The sequence below is a fragment of the Dermacentor silvarum genome, chromosome 1, assembly GCF_013339745.2.
Source record: "Dermacentor silvarum isolate Dsil-2018 chromosome 1, BIME_Dsil_1.4, whole genome shotgun sequence".
Taxonomy (NCBI): Eukaryota; Metazoa; Arthropoda; class Arachnida; order Ixodida; family Ixodidae; genus Dermacentor; species Dermacentor silvarum.
In genome coordinates, this window is record NC_051154.1 from 353,693,333 (window position 1) to 353,713,635 (window position 20,303).

The window sequence follows — 20,303 nt, forward strand, 5'->3', positions numbered from 1 at the left end:
AATAGTGCGAAGCCTTCGATCGCCTCCACAACAGCTGCACCGTTCAGCGCTGTGGGCCATATGGCAAGGCGGGCGTGAAGTTGAGGTCGCCGAAGACTCCTCTGCAAATTACTTGTGAATGCCTCTAGTGGTTTACCAACGCAACCACGATTGAACGTTTCCGCCATCTGGTGATCACCGTGGATGCGCCTTTCACTGTGCAGCTCGACGCTGCGATGTCTGCTTCCCGCCGGTCATTGTGTCCAAGACCAGATGGAATCACATACTCCGCGATTTGTCATCTTGGTGTGGAAGCTCAAGAAATTCTCCTGTCGCTCTACAACTCTACGTGGACTCGGTGACTGTGCCTGATAACTGGAAGTGCAGTCGTCTTGTGGCTCTGCTGGAACCCGGAAAATGCCCGCATGACCTTTTACATTATGGGCCGATAGCCTTAGCAGACTGTATCGGTAAAGTGATGGAGCGGATGGTACGGAACAGACTGGAATGGCTACTCGAGAGAAGTGGTGGATTTCCCCATTTTATCAACGTATTTCGAAGAGGCCGATCGTCTATTGACGGTGTGATCGACCTAGTATCTTCTGTCCAACAGGAGAAAAGACGCCGTCGTCTGGTATGTGCAATACACGTATTTCGGGATATAAAAAGTGCCTACGACAACGTCTTCCACCATTCGATTCTTCAGGCACTTGAAGATATCGGAGTTGGTGGCCGGATGTTTTCGTGGCTGTACAGTTATCTCCATTTTCATGTCCACTACGGATGGCGACACTGATAGACATGACGTTCGCAGGGGTGTTTCGCTGGGTGGCGTCCTTAGCCCTATATTGTTCAATGTTATACTGGTGGGCCTTACAGACGAGCTACCTGACACAACGCATATCAGCATGTACGCGGATGACATTTGTTCATCTGGGGTCACACGTCCACAAGTGCGTGCAGGCTTCAATGTGCGGCTACCATCACGGCGAAGTACTTGCGCCGTAGAGGCCTGCAACTCTCAGCAACTAAGTGCAGTGCTGGCATTCACGAGCAAATCAATGTCACGATATCCCATCGTTGTCGACGGAACGGCGCTCCCTTTAGTCACCCATCACAGATCTCTTGGTGTGATAGTAGACCGCAATCTTTCTTGGACAAAACATGTTATTGCGCTTAGGGCTAAACTGATAAACTTCATACACGTTCTTCGGGTTATATCTGGACTGAGATGGGGCGCTTCTGAACTAAGTTTGCTCCAAGTGTACCAGGCACTTTTTGTGGGCTGCAAACGCTACAGCATACCTGTGCTATCTAACATGGGGCCATGTTGTATGCGCACGCTGGAGAGCCTTCAGGCACAAGCACTGTGGATATGCCTTGGCTTGCCACGCTGCACGTCAACTAAGGGCACAATAGCAGAAGCACGGACTTGCTCATTCGACGTATACAGGTCTTGTGAACCTATGGGAATCTATCTTCGCCTGCTGACTAGACACTCGCACCATCCTCTGTCAACACTTTCAAGAACCAATCTTCACTGTGCTTTTTCTAAAGCGATTGCATGCCACGCAAGCATTACACCTGCAAGGTTCTGGGCCACCAACATCCCCGAGACACCTCCGTGGACATTACCGAAAACACTAGTGAGGCTTCAAATACCTGCAATTACGAAGAAATTCTACGTTTCTACCATTGGCTTGAAGCAGCTCACCCTGTCCCATATATTTGAATTGTATAGTGAGACTGTGCAAGTATATACCGATGGTTCAGTCAGACCATCTGCCACAACGGCAGCATTTGTTATCCCGCAACTTGGAATTCGTCGGTGATTTCAATTGGACCACAAATCGACATCTACGGCTGTGGAACTTGCGGCAATACGGGAGGCTGTCCGTTTTGTGATAACGCAGACACCTCATAAATGGACGGTGTTCTGCGATGCCAAATCAGCGCTACAAGCGCTACAATGCTTTTTAAAGACAGGACCATATTACCTGCTCGTGCTAGAAATCGCTGAACTTCACATTGCCGAGCTAGGTGGCCACGTGATAACTTTTTAATGGACGCCCAGTCATTGTGGCGTGATTGGCAATGAACTCGTGGACAGTGAGGCAAGGTCGGCATTCTCTTCATCTGATCAAGTAAGGATTGCATGCTCACGACCTGACACCAACTCAGTGATCAAGGCACTCATGCAAGACCTTACGAAGGCATACAGAACCCATGCTGACAACATCCACAGACGCCTAAATATGATCCACCCAGACGGTAAATTCTTTTTGCCCCCGAAGGTTACGCGGAACAAAGCATCATTGGTACGCAGAATTCGGCTGGGCGTTGCTTTCACCCGCCGCTACGCACACCTCATCGGCCAATCGAACAGCCCTGATTGTGAACACTGCCAGACGCCTGAAACGCTGGAGCACATATTGTGCGATTGCCCAGCATATGCGCTGGGGAGAAGGACGTTGGAAGGTTCCCTATAGCCAGCATCGGCCGGCAACTACTATCAGAGGTCGCTATTCTCAGCCCGTGGCCTGACACTGCAACTTCAATGCGGGCAACTAAAGCGCTGTTTACGTTTCTGCAGGACACGAAGCTGGACGAGTGGTTCTAGTAGGGCCACCGTCTAATGTACATATGAACTCACCACTCCTCTTGTCATCCACCACAATACTTTCCCTCCCCTTCCCTCCTCCCCAGTACAGGGTAGCAGACTAGAGCAAACTAGCTCAGGTCGACCTCTCTGTCTTTCCTATCAATGAAATCTATCTGTCTTGCCGCATGCAAAATTCATTCACAAATGGATCAGACTGCATTCACAAGCTACAAACTTTCGCGCATGTTTCCCACATTCATTGAATAGAACAATGAGCGTACACTAACTAGCCCAATTCGTCGCTCTATTAAATGACTGGTACTTATCCCGACGAATTGATCTAGCGTAAAAGTTTATTCGCCAATACGGTCCCTGCACGTTCTAGTCAGCGTAGGTGAGCTCGACCTATACTGATATATGTAGAAATAATTAGTGTGAACTTCCATTAAACTGAGGGGTTTGACGCGGCGAAACTTCATAGTGGGCTATGAGGGGCGCCGAAGTGTAGGACTCCAGATTAACTTGGAACGCCTTAACGTGAACCTTAATTTAAGCACAAGAGCATTTTTTGTATTCCACTCGCATCGCAGTGTGTCCGCTGTAGTCGGGAATTGAACCCGCGACTTCATGTTCAGCAGCATGCAGAACGCCGTCTCCACTGCGTCACAGCGGCAGATATAATGAATTTTCCACTGGAGGCGTTATGCAACGGCCACGGCTCACGTTTGCTGTGTATCCGCTGCCCCGTGTAAACCAAGTTATGCCAACATGCACTTTCTTCCTCATGGCAGCACGCATTTATCGGTCTGCGCGCCATATGTAATAATTGACCAAAGCGGTTAAGTATACCTTATATCCTCCTGAGACCCGAAAAGAACAACGGGGCATAATTGCTCTTCAAGGTGGTTTTTATTGTCTACTGTTATGTCATGAACTTGAAAAACAATTTTTAAAATTTAAATACCACGGATAGATGCTAAAAGCTCCGTCTCCATGTACGTAAAAAATGACTATCTACATAATTTCCTCGTGTTAGATGTGGTCAAAACTGCATTTAATTGTTTAAACGCTGAGGTGAAGATGGAACTACGTGTAATACATTGCCATGTTGCTGCCGCGTCCGATATTTTCACGCAATCTCAGTGATTTTGAAACAGACCTCAAGGTTCCTTTTGGCCGTCTGGGATGACACAGAGGTCTAGATCAATTTACTGTCGAATTTGTCCAAAGCAGATGGCAAGAATATGAGTAAACCACTTCTTTACAGTTACACATGCACCGTACTTCATACCCAGAGTGAATATTTTGCGTAATCACTTCCGAGTGAATTTCTAAAAAAAGTTAAAGGCAATGTGCAATGTATTGTACAAGGGTTCTTAGGAGATTATATAGGTTGTTATAGTCATTGATTCACCTGAAGAACTGATGGCGCCGAGCCACGATGAGTACGACGTGGCTCAGTGCCATCGAATCCCACGGCGCACAAAGACGCTACCAACAAGCTCCTAGCGACGCGATTCATCTCAGCTCAGTCACGTCACGCTCGTTTGAACAATAGATCAGTGATGCGGCTCGTCGCGTGAATCCAGCTTGAACGTATGAACACGGAAAAAGATCAGCAGTATACAGTTGAATTCACGTGACTTCGCTATTTGCCGTTGGCCGGGCAGCCTTCACTAATGATATATCCAACATCACGATTGCGTGTGGCAGCTGCTCTTATGAACAGTTCCGCGAAAAAGCTCTTTTTGTAAAATGGGCCTTGTTCCACGTGTACGGGCCTGATCGCGATGGTTCCATTCTTTAAGAAAGCTTCGTTGTCAAAGCCTCAGCCCCACGGTTTGAATCCCTCCTAATCAAAGTCATTGTTCTGTATGCATGGAAGACTCGAAAAAAAAAAAAAAACGTTCGGCCGGAGCACGCGCTCGTCAAAATCAAGAGCCAGAATAATTTTCTACTTGACGACCGAGAAGCGCTGACGACGACGCAGAGTTGACCGAGCAGGAGGAATACAGGCAGGAACTGAAAAGTGGCGATCGCTAATTATAAACGCGAGCCACTGTCTCTTCTACAGCGTGCCCGTTTGATTTGACTGTGCGGACAGGTTTTGGCGGGCACCCTCTCGGCGCACGCGGCTCTGGGCCTCGGGAAAGTGCGCGAGCGAAACGCGATAACTATACGTACGTACGATTACGCGGACTGGACCGGAGATAATTGCGCCCGGCCAGTACGCGGAAAGGTAGCCGCCACCGCTGAAAGCGCCGAAAAAACCTCGCATGCGCCGATGCGAATAATAATAATAATAAAAAAGAAGGACGCAACAAGCGTGCCAACCGGAACCCGAACCGTTATCGCTTCGTTTTTGGGGGTCGGAAGGAAAAGAAGTGAATGCGGCAAGCGTATCCAAGTACGCGTACCCTTTCGCAAGCGGCCACGCCTCCCTCATGTGCTCTCTCTCTCTCTCTCTCCACTGCGGTCACACGATGGACGTTGGCCGAACAGAGCTTCCCGTCTCGAACTCATATATAAGGAGCCGGCGGCCAGCTCGGACATTCATTGCCTGAGCATCCTCGGTGCAAGTGCTTTTTGCAGGAGTACGCTAGTCCGTGCCGAAACACCAACAATCACCATGAACGCCGCGGTAAGTGAGCGCGCTTATTGCTTGAAGTGCCGCATGTTCGCTCAACTCGGATCGGCTTGTTCCCATACGTGTTGCAGTTAGCTTGCAGCGGGCTAACTTCACGAGTGGAAGCAAGCAGGTCCAGTGCTTACGCTTAGTGTCACCTATAGATGCATTGATTGGTTAGCTGTTGCAGCGTAAAATTGCGCCCTTGTGCGGCGTGCGCTCGCGATGGACGCGCCGTTTTGTTTGCTCGCTTTCATATCTGTGAGGTTACCTTTGATAAGCTGACTTCGCAGATAAATTGTCTGAACACTGTAGAGTGCCAATGCTATCTCGCTTATTGTTGCATCACTGTCACCGTATTATGTTAATTAAATTAAATTATGACATTTCGCGTGTCAAAATCAAGATATGATTGAGGCAGGGGGGAACTCTGGAGTAATTTCTGCCACGTGGGGTTGTACTTTACGAAATAGCACCTAAATCTAAGTACACGAGTGGTTTTGCATTTCGCCCTCATCGAAATGCGGCCACCACGGCCGGGATCGAACCCGCCACCTTGAGCTCAGTGACCATATTACGTTCGATTTGTCCTTTAAAGACTATAGCCCGTAGGGTGTTTCGTACGACATGAGACTCGATTCGCTATTGCAAGGCACCTTATACGCAACAGCAACCTACACTGCGCATGCGCGTGAAGCTAATCGCGGCAGCGAATCACAGTTACTTAAGTACTGCAGCGTTACATCAGACTATTTATATGCCACTCTATATCCAGGCAATGGGGGATGCACCTGGATGCTGCACTCAAACTTTCCACGCTTCACAGTACACAGAAGCGATTGCAATGGTGCCAACCGAAAGGTTATATTTGCAGTAGTGAGAATCATTTGGCGCTTGGAATATGCCGTCAGTCTCGGCGTGCACTGGCTGCATTTCGCTTGCCTCACCGAACTGCAGCCGTGCGCTTGCGTCGAATGGAGTGTGTTCATGCCGTTTCATTAGTTTCAGGCAGCCGTGAGAATTGATAACAAGGCTTAGTGGCCTTTTCTATTCCTCTCTACGTTCGGCTGTCCATTCACTCTCTCTTAAAACCCTATACCAAATTGCTTCTGGCTGTCTTCATTAATGCAACAGCTCCAACACAATACTGAAGTTTTCTTCGTGCACGGCATTGCAATGGTGCTGAGCAGCCATTAAACAGCCCAATGCTGCTTGTGACTACAGTTGGGTGGATTCAGCAACTAAGATCATTCTTTTCCTTTGTCTGTTAACGAGAACACGTTCCGAGCCAATCCATACGTACCTCACCAAAGTGTTTCGCTGACCTGAACGTGACCGCGGGTTTTCGCTTTCGAAGTGGCCAGTGTCACAGCCCGAACGCCACTATTAGCCTTTTCAATCACGCTGTCCCAAGACGCAACTTGCTTTTATATATCCCGACTAAACTGACGACAAGATAAGAATGTTTAAAATTGCGCTGAGTCTAAACGTAACCCTCCGCTAACCAAAAACAATATGACAAGTCGCTTTAAGAGAGATCCAAAATAAAAACGGGGGCTGACAGATGGAGTAGCCCACGTGATATAAAGGTTTTAAACAGGGATAAGTTGTCTCAGAAAGGCTGGCCAACGTTTCGATAGGAGGACCTATCTTCGTCAAAGGCGGCCTCGTCATCCTTGGCAGGTTAGCTTTAACGGGTTAGTAGAGTGACGTCACGTCGATGTCGGTGGTGGCTGGCTGTAAAGGGAGAGACTGAAAGGAAACTGAGCTCTGTCGTTTGACGTCTCTAGGCGTGGTTTCTGAGACGAGGGGACAAGAGCGGGTGAATAGGAAGGCGGCAGAATAAAAAAGAGAATAGAAAAGAAAGAACGACATAGGAGTGTGTTGGGGGAGCGAGAGGTTAGGGAGAGTTCAGCGGTAACACCGAGAGTAATGCAAAACAATGGCATTTCAGGCGGTGCGCTACCAGGTTTGACTAGAAGTTGGATGAGTTGCTCTGTACCCGTGCATCAAAAAGTACTCAACTTAATAATAACCAGTGCATTTAATTTAAACAAATATTTCAGTTTTTTTACATGATATAGCATACCATCTACGTATATTATGTCAATACTATATCTGTAATCAAACTATTTTTTACTATGTAATGACTGGCCAGATGGGACTTAGATATTCAGGCTATGGTTCCATAAATTTTTTATGCAACCTTTGCTTCGTGTTTCCTGACAAACATACATCAGTGTGGGGCTTAAGAACCCTCAGCGATTATTCGTGACAAAAGGGGTAGTTTTGACCACGCCATGGGGCTCTTCAAGTACGCACCTGTATTTCAAAAAATGTGGTTGAGAGGAGACTTCTGCACTTTGCTGGCGCTGAAATTCCTTTATATGACACATATCTTTACCGCAAGCACGCAAGCTCCTCCGAGATGTCAGCTTCTCCTACATCTTTTTGTTGCACGCCGAGGCGGTGTTCTGCGTATTATACAGCACACATTCACGCGTATATGGTGTCAGGCGCGCTGTTGCCGATCTTTCCCGCAAGACCCGATACCATGTAGTTGAGTGGTTTCATTGGGTATCGGGCCATAATAACGTTATGAAATTCAGCCGGATGCGAGAAAATTCGAGGCCTAATTTTAAGCCCGTAAACGAAAAACAAAAGCTATAACCAGGCCTGGCCTATTCTTACATTCCCTTACCTCGATCCCGTTATTGATATAAGCCGTAGAACTTGACGGTAGCACCGGCAATTACTTTATGCGGGAGTAATTAGTTGCTTATCCCGCATTTATACCCGTCTTCAAGAGTTCTCGCACTTCCTGATAGAGCATACGATAACTGCGCTTGCACGCCAAGCAGGTTGAACGCGCTCCATTGGGGTGCACTAATGAAGCGCTCGAAAATGTCCAGAAATAAATATGAGATAGATAGGGGGTCTTACTTCCGCATAAGGTATTTTCCTGCGCTTCTTTTACTCAGAATGTACGCGATGCAGCCTACAGGCGCTAACGTAAAGAGTTTTGTGTGTAGTGTACAAAATGTTACACTTGCAGTAAGGCGTTAACTAATGAGAAGCACTCTACTGTAAAAGGAAATTAGGCTTCAGCAATAGCAAGCGGCTGGTGCTCTTGACTGCGAGAGGAGACGTGATAAGCTAGAAGAGACGGGAGAATGAAGGGCGCCGTCTGGAAGTTCCCGAAACAGTTCGTCGTGACGCCATGCAGCTTGATAGCACGTGGGTTCGGGCCAAAAGCTAACTGTACAGCGGCAATGAAGGGATGCGCTTTGTCCTAGAAACCAAAGACTCATCCTTGCAAGTTTACATAACTTTTTCTGCGTCAAACCCGTCCCAAATGCGAGAAAATCCTTCGAAATCCGCGACCTCACACTGCCATATACCAGTGCTAAGGTATCGGCGCGAAATTAAAAAAAAATAATAAAAGTTCGGCCTTCAGTTTATCCCCATCATAATCACCCCCCCCCCCTTTTTTTAATATTTTTTGGGGCCAGCGAAATGAATGAAAACAGACGTTTGAAAAGGAGTTTAATCAATTATAACTTGATTTAGTCGTGCTATTTACTGTCCCTTTATTAAGGACACCAGCATCCAAGTCAAATTCACACTCAGTATACACCGTGCGATCGACTTGGGGGAAAAGATTGCTTGCGTCCCTTAACTCTAGCTCGCGACAGTCAGTTGATGTATATATCAGGGCTTGTCTCATGAACGAGTTTACTGACGCTTATCGTCAGACACAGCCACGTTCCAAAGGTCGAGTGATGTCTGCATCCCGATGGTGTTTGACACGCGCATGGAGTATCATATTGGCTGCACCACTGGCGATTGACGTCACAGAACTATAGCGTATACTAGACATTATATCCATGACAAAATTTCTAGCAGAGCTCCCATATAGACCTGAAGCGCCTCCTGTTCTACCATTCACCGAGTACCATGCATCCACAAAATGTGTGCATCCACAAACGGGCTATTTAGCCAGTTTAGCCGGCAAGGAAAAGCATGGCAAAATAAAGGGTGCCTCACCGAGGGACAACGTTAATCACCGTTTAATTAATGAGTTAGGTCATAAGCTGTACAAGAAACCATACTTGTACAGCTCGAGGCATGCCACACGCTTTTTATAATCGAACACTACAATAAGTATACCCGCGTTATTTAAGTACACATGGCTAAATACATGCACTTTTCAGAAAGGCGGACTCCCAAGGACACGAGGCTAATATTTTTCTAGGGTCGCATAAGAATCGCAGGCGCACCGCTAACGCCAGGCGGACGACAGGGTCGCGCATTAGTACAAGGCATCGCGCGCACGGACGGAAACGATAAAGACAGCTCGACATTTCTCAGCATGGCGTCACCTCTACGTTTGCGTTCAGTGTTTTACCCCATGTAAGAAACCCCCATTCACTTATTCAAATAATTTCTCATGCTCACAGTTCATCGCCCTTCTGCTGTGCGCCTGTGTCGCCGTCGCCATGGCCGGCGGCTTTGGTGGCTACGGGGGCGGCTTCGGCGGATACGGTGGATACGGTGGCGGCTTCGGTGGCCTCGACGGTGGCCACGGCTACGTCAAGACCGTGCCGGGCCCCTCGTTCCTCGTGAAGACCGTGCACCACGTCAACAAGCTCAATCGCGGCGCTCACCTAGTCGGCGGACAGTACGGACACGGCGGATACGGAGGCGGCTACGGAGGAGGATTCGGCTTCGGAGGCTTCAAGCACTGAGCGCGGGGGACATGGTGTGGCCGGAGTACGGCGCGACAGCCCCCGAGGCATCACTCCACGGGTCTGCCGCGCGTCATCCTGCTTGGCTGTGGCCACGCCGAGTCGCGGGGGACTTTTGCCACTGCCGCGGTGTGTTGCCTGTGCGGGGCGCAATATTGTAAATGCGCGTTTCATTGTGCCTCGAGCCAAGCTCTGTACGTGACGTACGCGCTCTAATGGGTAATAGAGACAGAGGCAAGCCGCGCTGAACGACCTTTCAGACGCGATCCAAAACCACAGCTGAAATTCATGCCTTCGACGTGGTTGTAAAGAGAGGCATTTCACGACTGCAGTCTACGCTAGCGTTCCTTCTATCGCGTAATGCCTGGTAGTACTGAGGACCCACTATGTATGAATCGAAGCGTCTGTATCTTTTCTTCTCAGGCTGATGTAAAACTACGATCGCCAGTTAACGTCACCAGAAGCACCATGGCCGCATCATTGGGATGTGTTAAGCAAGCGTCGTGTGTTAAGCAAGCGTCGAGCAGAGTACCGCAAGGTGCCATTTCCAGAACGCGCTGGAAATGGCATCTGTCGGGCATATGTTTCGAATTGGGCGGGACATGCTATCCTTTTTGTTCCTCCGTTCAAAAACATTCGCACTTTGACGTAGGGTGAGACAATTTAGATTCAGTCACGCAAAAGGACACGTACGTGGAGCCGATAACAATTGAACTTTGTGGCTGCCAGAAGTCACCGCATTACGGTTCCGCTATGGCGCGTTCACATTCGTATACTTTTCATTCACAAGATGTGTGTACGGTGAAAAGGAGAGAAAACCTGTTGTCTCACACCGTGAATGAGCAACGCATCTTTTCTTGTTCTCTGTCTCCTTCTACAGAGACTCCTTTTTAATGTTTATCCCTTCGACTCTGCACTGTTAAATAATTTACACTCTTAAAAAGGAATAAGAATGCAAATCGATCCACAATGCACACCCTTACACCCTGTTTGAGTGTAAGGGTGTGAGTTATGGGACATTTTGCGCCATTTTTCGCTTTTAAGGGTGTAAATTATTTTATGGCATGCTCGCGTTGTCTTGCTAGCCGGCATCGGCCAACACCTCTTATACATCACAAGACCTGTGCGCTCTCACTGCGAGGTAATGCGGTACAGGCCAGTGCTCCCATTCAAAGAGCGTACTCTAATTATCGGGCCCTTCAGTTCTCATTCTACTCGACTATATATATATATATATATATATATATATATATATGACGTCACAGTCAAAGCGCTCAGGCGTTGCTATTCCAGAAGATGCCACTTGTGCCCGGCACTTCGCCTTTTGTAAGCCTATGCATCGTGTGAAAGCCTACGCAATCTGCCGACGGTAGTCATAGTAAATATGCGTGTACACATACTTGTTTTTTAATATGACCTATCTGGCTAGTAAAATCAACTGTATACATTCGTCTGCACCCCTATCCGCGTTCGAAGCGAGGCGTTGATATGCGTTCGCTGCAATGTCACTGTGCCTATACAAAGAGCACTTATTTTGTGTCTTTCCACCAGCGGCTCGGCGTCAGGGCTCTACTTCCCGACCCTTGAAGTGTTCCTGGTTTATCTGGGGCAGTATTCAAACTGTCGCGTTCTGTCTCGAACCCCAAATAAAGAGCATATGTCACGTTTACATCTATGCCGTCTTCTTTGCTCTCTTGTTTTCCGCGGTGTTTTAATTTGATTTGAACCTCATTCATATACACGGGCTCTCGTCAAAGACTATACCAGCTTCTCAAAGCAGTTTTATTGTCCTTCTGGGTTGCGACGTTGTCAGCCTTTTCTGTCTCGATATGACATGGGGAGACTAAGCCGCCAACTGTTTGCAAACACTGAATAACAATCGTTAAAGTCGACTTCCGGGTGATCGCCTGATCACACGCCAGACTAGTGACACTTGAAAAAAATCTAATTATATATGCTTCTGAAACCGTGCTGTTTTGGTAATGAAATTGCACACTTTAGTTGTAGATGGAGCGAACTAAATGTTTGAAAATGTAAGGAAGCCTGAAAACACACACTATAGCAAAGATAAAAGCGACACAGAAGCCATTGTGCATCGTTCTTTTCGCCATTCTTTTGTACTCATGGGCCCATTTAAAGCGGTGTGGCAGGCCCCATGACAGTCAAAAGTCAAACCAAAATGAACGCCAAAGTTTATTTGTCATCACACGTATAGAGATATACATGATGCGATGTCACGGACATAAACAAAAAGGCCCTAAAATTGGCTTGACGAAGGTCAATTGGCCCCTTAAGAAGGCTGAAAAAAATAAATTAGCAGTTACAGGGTATAGTATATACATTTAGATACATATTTTCTTCAGAGCAAAGGCGTTATACAATTTCTAGCAATGCAAAAAACACATTTAAAATTACGTCACACAATATAGAAAGGAAAACTGCATCTATGGGAACAAGAAAGTTGCATACACGCAGCGCAATTAAATCACAATACATGTCGAGAAGAAACGACTATATCATAAATTAGTGAATAGTAAGAAATTAGTTGTACATTTTAAAGACACAGTGAGTTCAGAAGCGATGGCAGTATGTGTTGTAACACTCGAGTACCGCAGTTAGTTCGTATGTGAGGGATTTGCAATGTCTCATGGTGACGTGTTGTGTATAGTTGGTAGTGTATTTTGTTAGGCTCGACAGCTGCCCAAAGAAAGGGTTGTTCTTTCGCTTTCCCAACTTATAGCGTTTCCACAAAGTATGACTGTACAGTGAATCAATGTTTTGCAAGCCAAGTTTAGTAAATTGTGGTCCAGTGTGACCATCAAATGGTGAGTTTGTAAAAGCGCGCACGGCTTTTTACTGAAGTATACTTGAATTGAAGTTTTTGAAGATTTGACCAAGTTGTTTTCCCCAAACCAGGAAACAATAGTTAATATGGGAAAGTAGAAGTGTATTATAAATCAATAACTTTATGTGCGTTGGTAGTATAATGAACGCAGTCTTGTTAGCACCCCGAACACATAAGCGAGTTTTGTAACCATGTCTACATGTTGATTTCAAGTCATGTGCTCATGAAAAATACCTCCTAAACTTAAAAAAAAATTATGGGGTTTTACGTGCCAAAACCACGATCTGATTATGAGGTACGCCGTAGTGGGGGACTACGGAAATTTGGACCACCTGGGGTTCTTTAACGAGCACCTAAATCTGAGTACACGGGTGTTTTCGCATTTCGCTTCCATCGAAATGCGGCCACTGTGGCCAGGATTTGATCAAGTGACCTCGTGCTCAGCAGCCCAACACCATAGCCACTGAGCAACCACGGCGGGTAACGGAGTGCACAACTTCAATAACCGTATTTCCAATAATAACGTCACCGCTAACCCTATCACGCTGATCCTTTGGTTTAAACAGCATAGGTGTAGTTTTGTTACTGTTTATAGGGAGTAAGTTTAGTGCACTCCTACTCGTGCAATTTGTACTATACATCTTTGACGTGATCACCCAGTTTGCTGATATCGGTCGAAGCGAATAACAGGGTGGTGCCGTCTGAACAATTTATAAATTGCGTAGTCTTATCCACGTTAACAATGTCACCAATGTAAATTTGAAAAGTAAAGGACCAAAGGTGCTTCCATCTGGAACTTCGGTATGAAAAGCTTTCAGACTGGAGATTTGGCCATGTGTATCAACTGCCTACTGTCGCAATATTTTTTTTTACCCTTAAAACGGCTAGATGGTAAAATTAAATGTTCTAGAGCTTTACTCTCATTGCAGAAACGACACCATGGTGATATCGCCAGACCAGACCTGTGATGGTAAAAGTCATTCGCCGTTAGACTTAAAAACACTGGTGATGTGTGACTGACTGACCGGCGGTTCTCTTTCGGTACAAAATCTTAAATTCTGGGGTAATACGTGTCAAAACCATGATGTTATTATGAGGCACGCCATATAGTGTTTGTGTGTGTGTGGGGGGGGGGAGAGGGGGGGCGGGGGCGTTCTGGAATAATTTTGATCGCCTTGGGTTCTTTAACGTGTCCCCAATGCACGGTGCACCAGCGTTCTTGCGTTCCATCCCCATGCGGCCACCGCTGCCAGAACTGAAAACTGAATCCACAAACTCAAGCTCAGCAGCTCAACGCCATAGTCACCGGGCTATCTCGGCGGGTTCGAGGCCCTTAATAAAGATTCTGATTCCTCTAGAATCACTTTACCATAACTTTCTCTCTCAAATTCAATACATTACATTCAAATCTGTGCAGCAGTTGTCGCATAAAAGCATTTCTGCGTTTCAGATGTACTTGAATACAGAAATCGGAGCTGGTTCCCAGCTAAAACTTCCTCTTAAACTGAAAGCTCTCACAACAACATAGCATTTCAACGAATTCGTTCTATTTTGGCTGGGCAAAGACGTGCACATTTGTTCATTTGCTCCAAGACAAAACACAAATTGTTCATTCCTAGGCATGATAGGAAACGTAATTCATTCGTGACTCCATCTCTCGAAGAAATCTGGCGCATCATCAAATGATCTCTCGGATGTGCGAGTTGAATGGACGTATATAGTCTTTGACTCCGTGTACAGGACACCATGCAAAAGACGCGGAGGCTAAAGCGTCATTTGCTAAATTTTTTGTCTGTTATTATACATACCTCCAAGACCCCTATTTAGCAGTTTTACATAAGAGGTTCCATTCATTGAAGAATCTAAATGCAATATTAACTAAGTATACTTTCGGGTATATATTGATTACGAGATGCATCAAAGTTGCGAACATGTGATTACATGCTCAGGAATTCCAATCCGATTTTCTTATGTCGAACGGGAAAGGTAAAGCTTTCGTAAAAAAGAAATTTCGTAAATTCGAAAAATACGAATCATAGTATGGTGTAAAGCTGGGTCAGTTGGAATTCATGCATTCTTTGAATCAGCGCTGAAGGATAGGATAGGAATAAACTTTATTTGTCCAACGGTTATGGCTGTTGGTGCCCGGGGCTAGGCTGCCAGGGGTCCATCGCCGGAGAAAAATCTTCCGAGATCCTCGGCAATGAAAAACCACAGCAACACAAAAAAGACACAGGACGAGCCTATCTAACAATTGAAGTTTATTAAGTAAATACGCAATAAAGCAAGACACCATCTGTGCGCGCATGTATTCAAGTCACATGAAAGATATCACCAAGCAATTGCGTTTCACAAACTAACCGAGATATGGAGGGTTCCATTCCGCAATCATCATGCATATTTTGTCTGGGAAAGGTTCACGAGCATTTTTGTCTTTATGCTTGACGATGATCTTTGTTCGATCGAAGAAACCTTTGACAATTTTTTGAAGCGATGGGAGAGTCTGAGACGTATGGAATGACTGCAACTTTCCTGCGTTGTTTTTTTTTTTGGCTAATTACGTCAGCTTCGCTTGAAGGACGGTATTTCATCTTTTTAATAAGTATCTCTGACGCCGACGCCTGCACAAGCGCAGGATAAGACGGCCGAACTGCTCCTGAAAACTATCGTAATCTCTGTGGGTACAATATTTCATGAGGGTGGAATCTATAGACGTTAAAGCATCTAGATGGTAGATTATCACGTTCGTGATAATCTTGGAATAGCTCGATGAATGACTTAAAAGATACTTTTTTTACTGGCACGAGCATCGAGTGACACTCTTGTTTCTTGCACAGCGCTCCCGGTTCACCTCCTGAGGCGACCGGGGACGAAATTCAAAATAAATCACGCAAAAAAAACCGATAGTACAGTACAAAAAATTCATGGGTTTCATTATAGATATGATATCAGAGCATACGGTTAGTTACAAGTTGAGTTAGTGAAGTTTCAGGAATAATTAAAATTGATTAAAAATCACTGATTACACGGGACGAAATCGAAAATAAATCAGAAAAAAATAAAACAAAATAGTAAAGTACTAAATTCATGGGTTTCATTATAGATATCATTCATATATCAGAGATTATCATATCAAAGCATAAGTTTAGTTACAAGTTGAATTACTGAAGTGTCTGGAATAATTAGAATTAATTAGAAATCGCTGATTACTGAGGAAGAATTTCAAAATATATCAGAAAGAATAGAAAAAACAATACAGCACAAAACTCATGGGTTTCATTATAGATTTGGTATCAGAGCACACGTATCAGAGCTTCATTACATTAGTTACAAGTTCAGTTACTGAAGTGTCTGGAATTACCATCATCATCAGCCTATATTATGTCCACTGCAGGATGAAGGCCTCTCCCTGCGATCTCCAATAAACCCTGTCTGGCGCTAGCTGATTCCTACTTGCACCTGCAAATTTCCTAACTTCATCACCCCACCTAGTTTTCTGCCGTCCTGGACTGCACTTCCCTTCTCTTGGTATCCATTCAGTAGCTCTAATGGTCCTCCGGTTATCTATCCTACGCATTGCATGGCCTGCCCAGCTCCATTTTTTCCGCCTAATGTCCATTAGAATATCGGCTATCCCAGTTTGCTCTCTGATCCACACCGCTCTCTTCCTGTCTCTTAACGTTAGGCCTAACATTTTTCGTTCCATCGCTCTTTGTGCGGTCCTTAACTTGTTCTCGAGCTTCTTTGTTAACCTCCAAGTTTCTGCCTCATATGTTAGCACCGGTAGAATCCAATGATTGTACACTTTTCGTTTTAACGGTAGTGGTAAGCTCCCAGTCAGGATTTGGCAATGCCTGCCGTATGCACTCCAACCCAATTTTATTCTTCTGTAAATTTCCTTATCATGATCAGGGTCCCCTGTGAGTAATTGATCTAGATAAACGTACTCCTTTACAGGCTCTTAAGGCTGACTGGTGATCCTAAATTCTTGTTCCCATGCCAGACTATTGAACATTACCTTTGTTTTCTGTATATTAATCTTCAACCCCACCATACGATCGCAAAAGGACACGATGTCGTGTTTCAGTGGCTGCCGGGTCATTGCGGTATCTCCGGCAACGACCTCGCCAACGAAGCTGCTAGGAAAGCACACGAATGAGCAAACCTTGTTTCTGTGCCTTTATGGAGGACTGACGCAGTCCAACACCTAAGCAAGCTAGCGCACAGTATGACATTGGAGAAGTGGCACACACCTGAATTCACTCAGCATCAGCTGCATTCTCTCGACCCATCTATGCAACTGCGGCTGTTACGTGGACTTCCGAGAAGTGATAAAACCATGCTGTACCGCTTACGCTTGGGTGTTCCATTCACCAATGCATACACGTGTTTGATTGGAATGGCTGATAGCGCTGAGTACAATGCCTGTGGTGTCGAGGAGACCATAGAACACCTACTGTGCTCCTGCCCATCATTTGAAAACGAAAGACATGACCTGTGCACAGCTCTCAATCAGCTGGATAAAAATCCATTCACCTTGAACAAGATCTTGGGACCATGGCCTCGCATATTGCAGCTACAAAAGGCCACAAAAGCGTTGTTGCAATTTTTGAAAACTACCGGATTGAGTGACCGTCTGTAATCCGGACTGAGTGATCGTCAGTGATATGGCAGAGATCTGTTGCTACGTCGGTTATATCCACAACGGATTTTCACTTCCTCTCTTAATCTTTCTCTCCCCTTTTCACTTCCCCCAGTGTAGGGTAGCGAACCGGGCTCTGTCCTGGTTAACCTCCCTGCCTCTCATTAATCATTTTCTCTCTCCCTCTCTCAACCCCACACTTACGCTTTCTGGGTTAGGGTCCTCATTCATTGGTTGTAATTCGTCCCCATTGTTGCTGAATAGGGCAATGTCATCTGCAAACCGAAGGTTGCTGGGATATTTGCCGTTGATCTTCACTCCTAAGCCTTCCCAGTCTAAGCACTTGAATACTTCTTCTAAGCATGCAATGAATAGCATTGGAGAGATTTTGCCTCCTTGTCTGACCCTTTCTTGATAGAAAACAAGGGGAATGCGGGAGATGGCGATTCAAGACGATGAGTAACACGAGAACAAGGTGAGAGCTGGAGCCAACGTTTCGACAAGTGGACTTGTCTTCTTCCGCATTCCCCTTGGCCATGGTACCAAGAAGACAAGTCCACTTGTCGAAACGTTGGCTCCTGCTCTCACCTTGTTCTCGTGTTACTCATCGCCTTTCTTGATAGGTAACTTTCTACTTTTCTTGTGGCGAACCAGTGTAGCTGTAGAATCTTTGTAGGTATTTCCGAAGATATTCACGTATGCCTCCTGAGCTCCTTGATTACGCAATGTCGCTTTGACTGCTGGCATCTCTGTTGAATCAAATACTTTTCATAATCTATAAAAGCCATATAGAGATGTTTATTGAACTCCGCAGATGTGTCTGGAATAGTTAGAACTAATTAGAAATAACTGATTACCGGGGATGAAATTCAGAATAAATCAGAAAAAAATAGAAAAGAATAGTACAGTACAAAATTCATGGGTTTCATTATAGATATGATAACAGAGCATAAGTTTAGTTACAAGTTGATTTACTTAAGTATGTGGAATAATTAGAATTAATTAGAAATCACTGATTACCGCACACCAAAGCACAGAATCATAGACTTCAGAGACCTGGCACGTGAGCGCGACTTTGTCGAAATTCCTGGAAACCCGGAAGTAGAAAGCAGAAGTAATGACGTCGCTAATCACGTCCCACACAAGAAGGTGGCACGATATTTAACCGGCTAATTAATGGAAAGCAGTTGCCTAGCATAGACTGAACTTCTGCCTAGCAGAGCGGATGTGACGTCCCTCCCTCCTCTCTCGCGTCTCCTCTCCCGGCGTGCACATGCACGCTCACTCACTTACTCGCAACATCTGCGCGCGCGGACTCGTTGCATGCTCTCACGTCAGCACCGGAGAGGGCGCGTAAGGTGCGCTTCGTGCGCCACTTGCTAGGGGGCTACGCCCCGCCAGGAAGCCGAGGAAGCCGCCGGGCCGAGCACAGCCTACCCACAAGAAGACCTAAAGACGAGGGCTCTCTGTTCTTTCAAAACATGCACACAAAGTTAACCTAAAGAACAGCAATGCTGAGGTGCGAGTGCCACTAAGAGACACCTAAGTGAAAGACTAGGGTTGCCTACCGTTTTGCTTTTCTTTTTTTGTCTAGGAGCAAAATACTTGCGCAGATGTTCTGGTTGAAAAAAACTTAAATTTAGAAATTGCAAAGACTTTTCCTTGGACAACTCACACGTAAAGTTTATGCTGAAAGCTCTTTGCTTGAATATCATCATGAGGTTGACATGGTGAAAAGTGGCACAATCCCTCCTAAACAAAACCAAGTAATCATCGACATAGCTAAAAATTGTGACAAGATCGCATACTTCACACTCAACCAACCCACCTACAACACTCAGAAAGTTATCACTTAAAATGTGTGCCACTCTAGACCCAATACACACTCCAGAATTTACAGGTCACCTTCCCACGACGCAAACGTCGACCTTAAATAAAAGCTCAGGAGCTCCAAAAAGGCTTCAAAACCGTGACAAACCAAATGTCGACCAAGACAACCTCGTCATTGTGTTCAGTGATGCTATCCGTGACAGACTTCAACTGGTCATGTGGGAGAGAATAGAATAGATATTCTACGTCTAGACTGAGAGGATTAAGAAAACTTGGATTATTAGTACTCAAGAAGTCAACAACATTACCAGAACTGGACACTCTAAAAGGGTCTTTAACATGTCGAGAAGACAGATGTTTTAACAGGCAGCACAGGCAGCTAAACACTTAATGTTACCAAGTGTGGCGCTCAGAGACAATGCAGCAGAAAGGGACATTGACTTTGTGGGTTTTCTTAACAAAACATTACTTCCTTTACAAAACATCGTTTTATGCATTGACGCACAAAAGTAACTGGAACGCCAATTCATTTTTGCGCAAAGTTCGCGAATTAATATCTCTAAACTGATGTCATCCTCAGAATTCGCTCCAGAACCAGCAACGTTCCTGTGGCTTTGGTGCACACAAACGGGGGAATGATCCATATGAAGAATCCTAAAGCCATTCAAACTGAACTTCGGGCAGTCTCCACTCACTTCCAGCAAATCACCGAGGTTCGGCAGTCTGGACGAGGGGGGATCCTCTGCTCGTCGCCGGACCAGGCTTGTGTGCAAAATCTGCTAAAATGCACTAATTTCGCTTCGTACCCGGTCAGCTGTTTTATCCCACCTCACTTATCTTGCTGCAAGGGCCTAGTCCGCGGTGTAGATGCAAGTTTAAGTCCAGCAAAACTCTTAGACATTTTTTTCTCGGGCAGGTGTAGTATCTGTCTACCGCTGCACAGGGTCGTCGATAACAAAAAGCTCCCTACTGAAACAGTTATCGCAACGTTTGCAGGGACGGCTCGCCCATCAGAGATTAAGGCCTGGCCA

At 45.8% G+C, this 20,303-nt stretch overlaps 1 protein-coding gene across 1 annotated transcript; it reads left to right on the plus strand.

The window, feature by feature from the left end:
* Positions 1 to 5,126: 5,126 nt before the first annotated feature.
* LOC119453875 (neuropeptide-like protein 31) lies at positions 5,127 to 10,448 on the plus strand. Its single transcript, XM_037715928.2, has 2 exons — positions 5,127 to 5,222; positions 9,668 to 10,448. Exons 1-2 carry the CDS (start codon positions 5,211 to 5,213, stop codon positions 9,953 to 9,955), a joined length of 300 nt encoding a protein of 99 aa, XP_037571856.1. The 5' UTR covers positions 5,127 to 5,210; the 3' UTR covers positions 9,956 to 10,448.
* Positions 10,449 to 20,303: the final 9,855 nt, after the last annotated feature.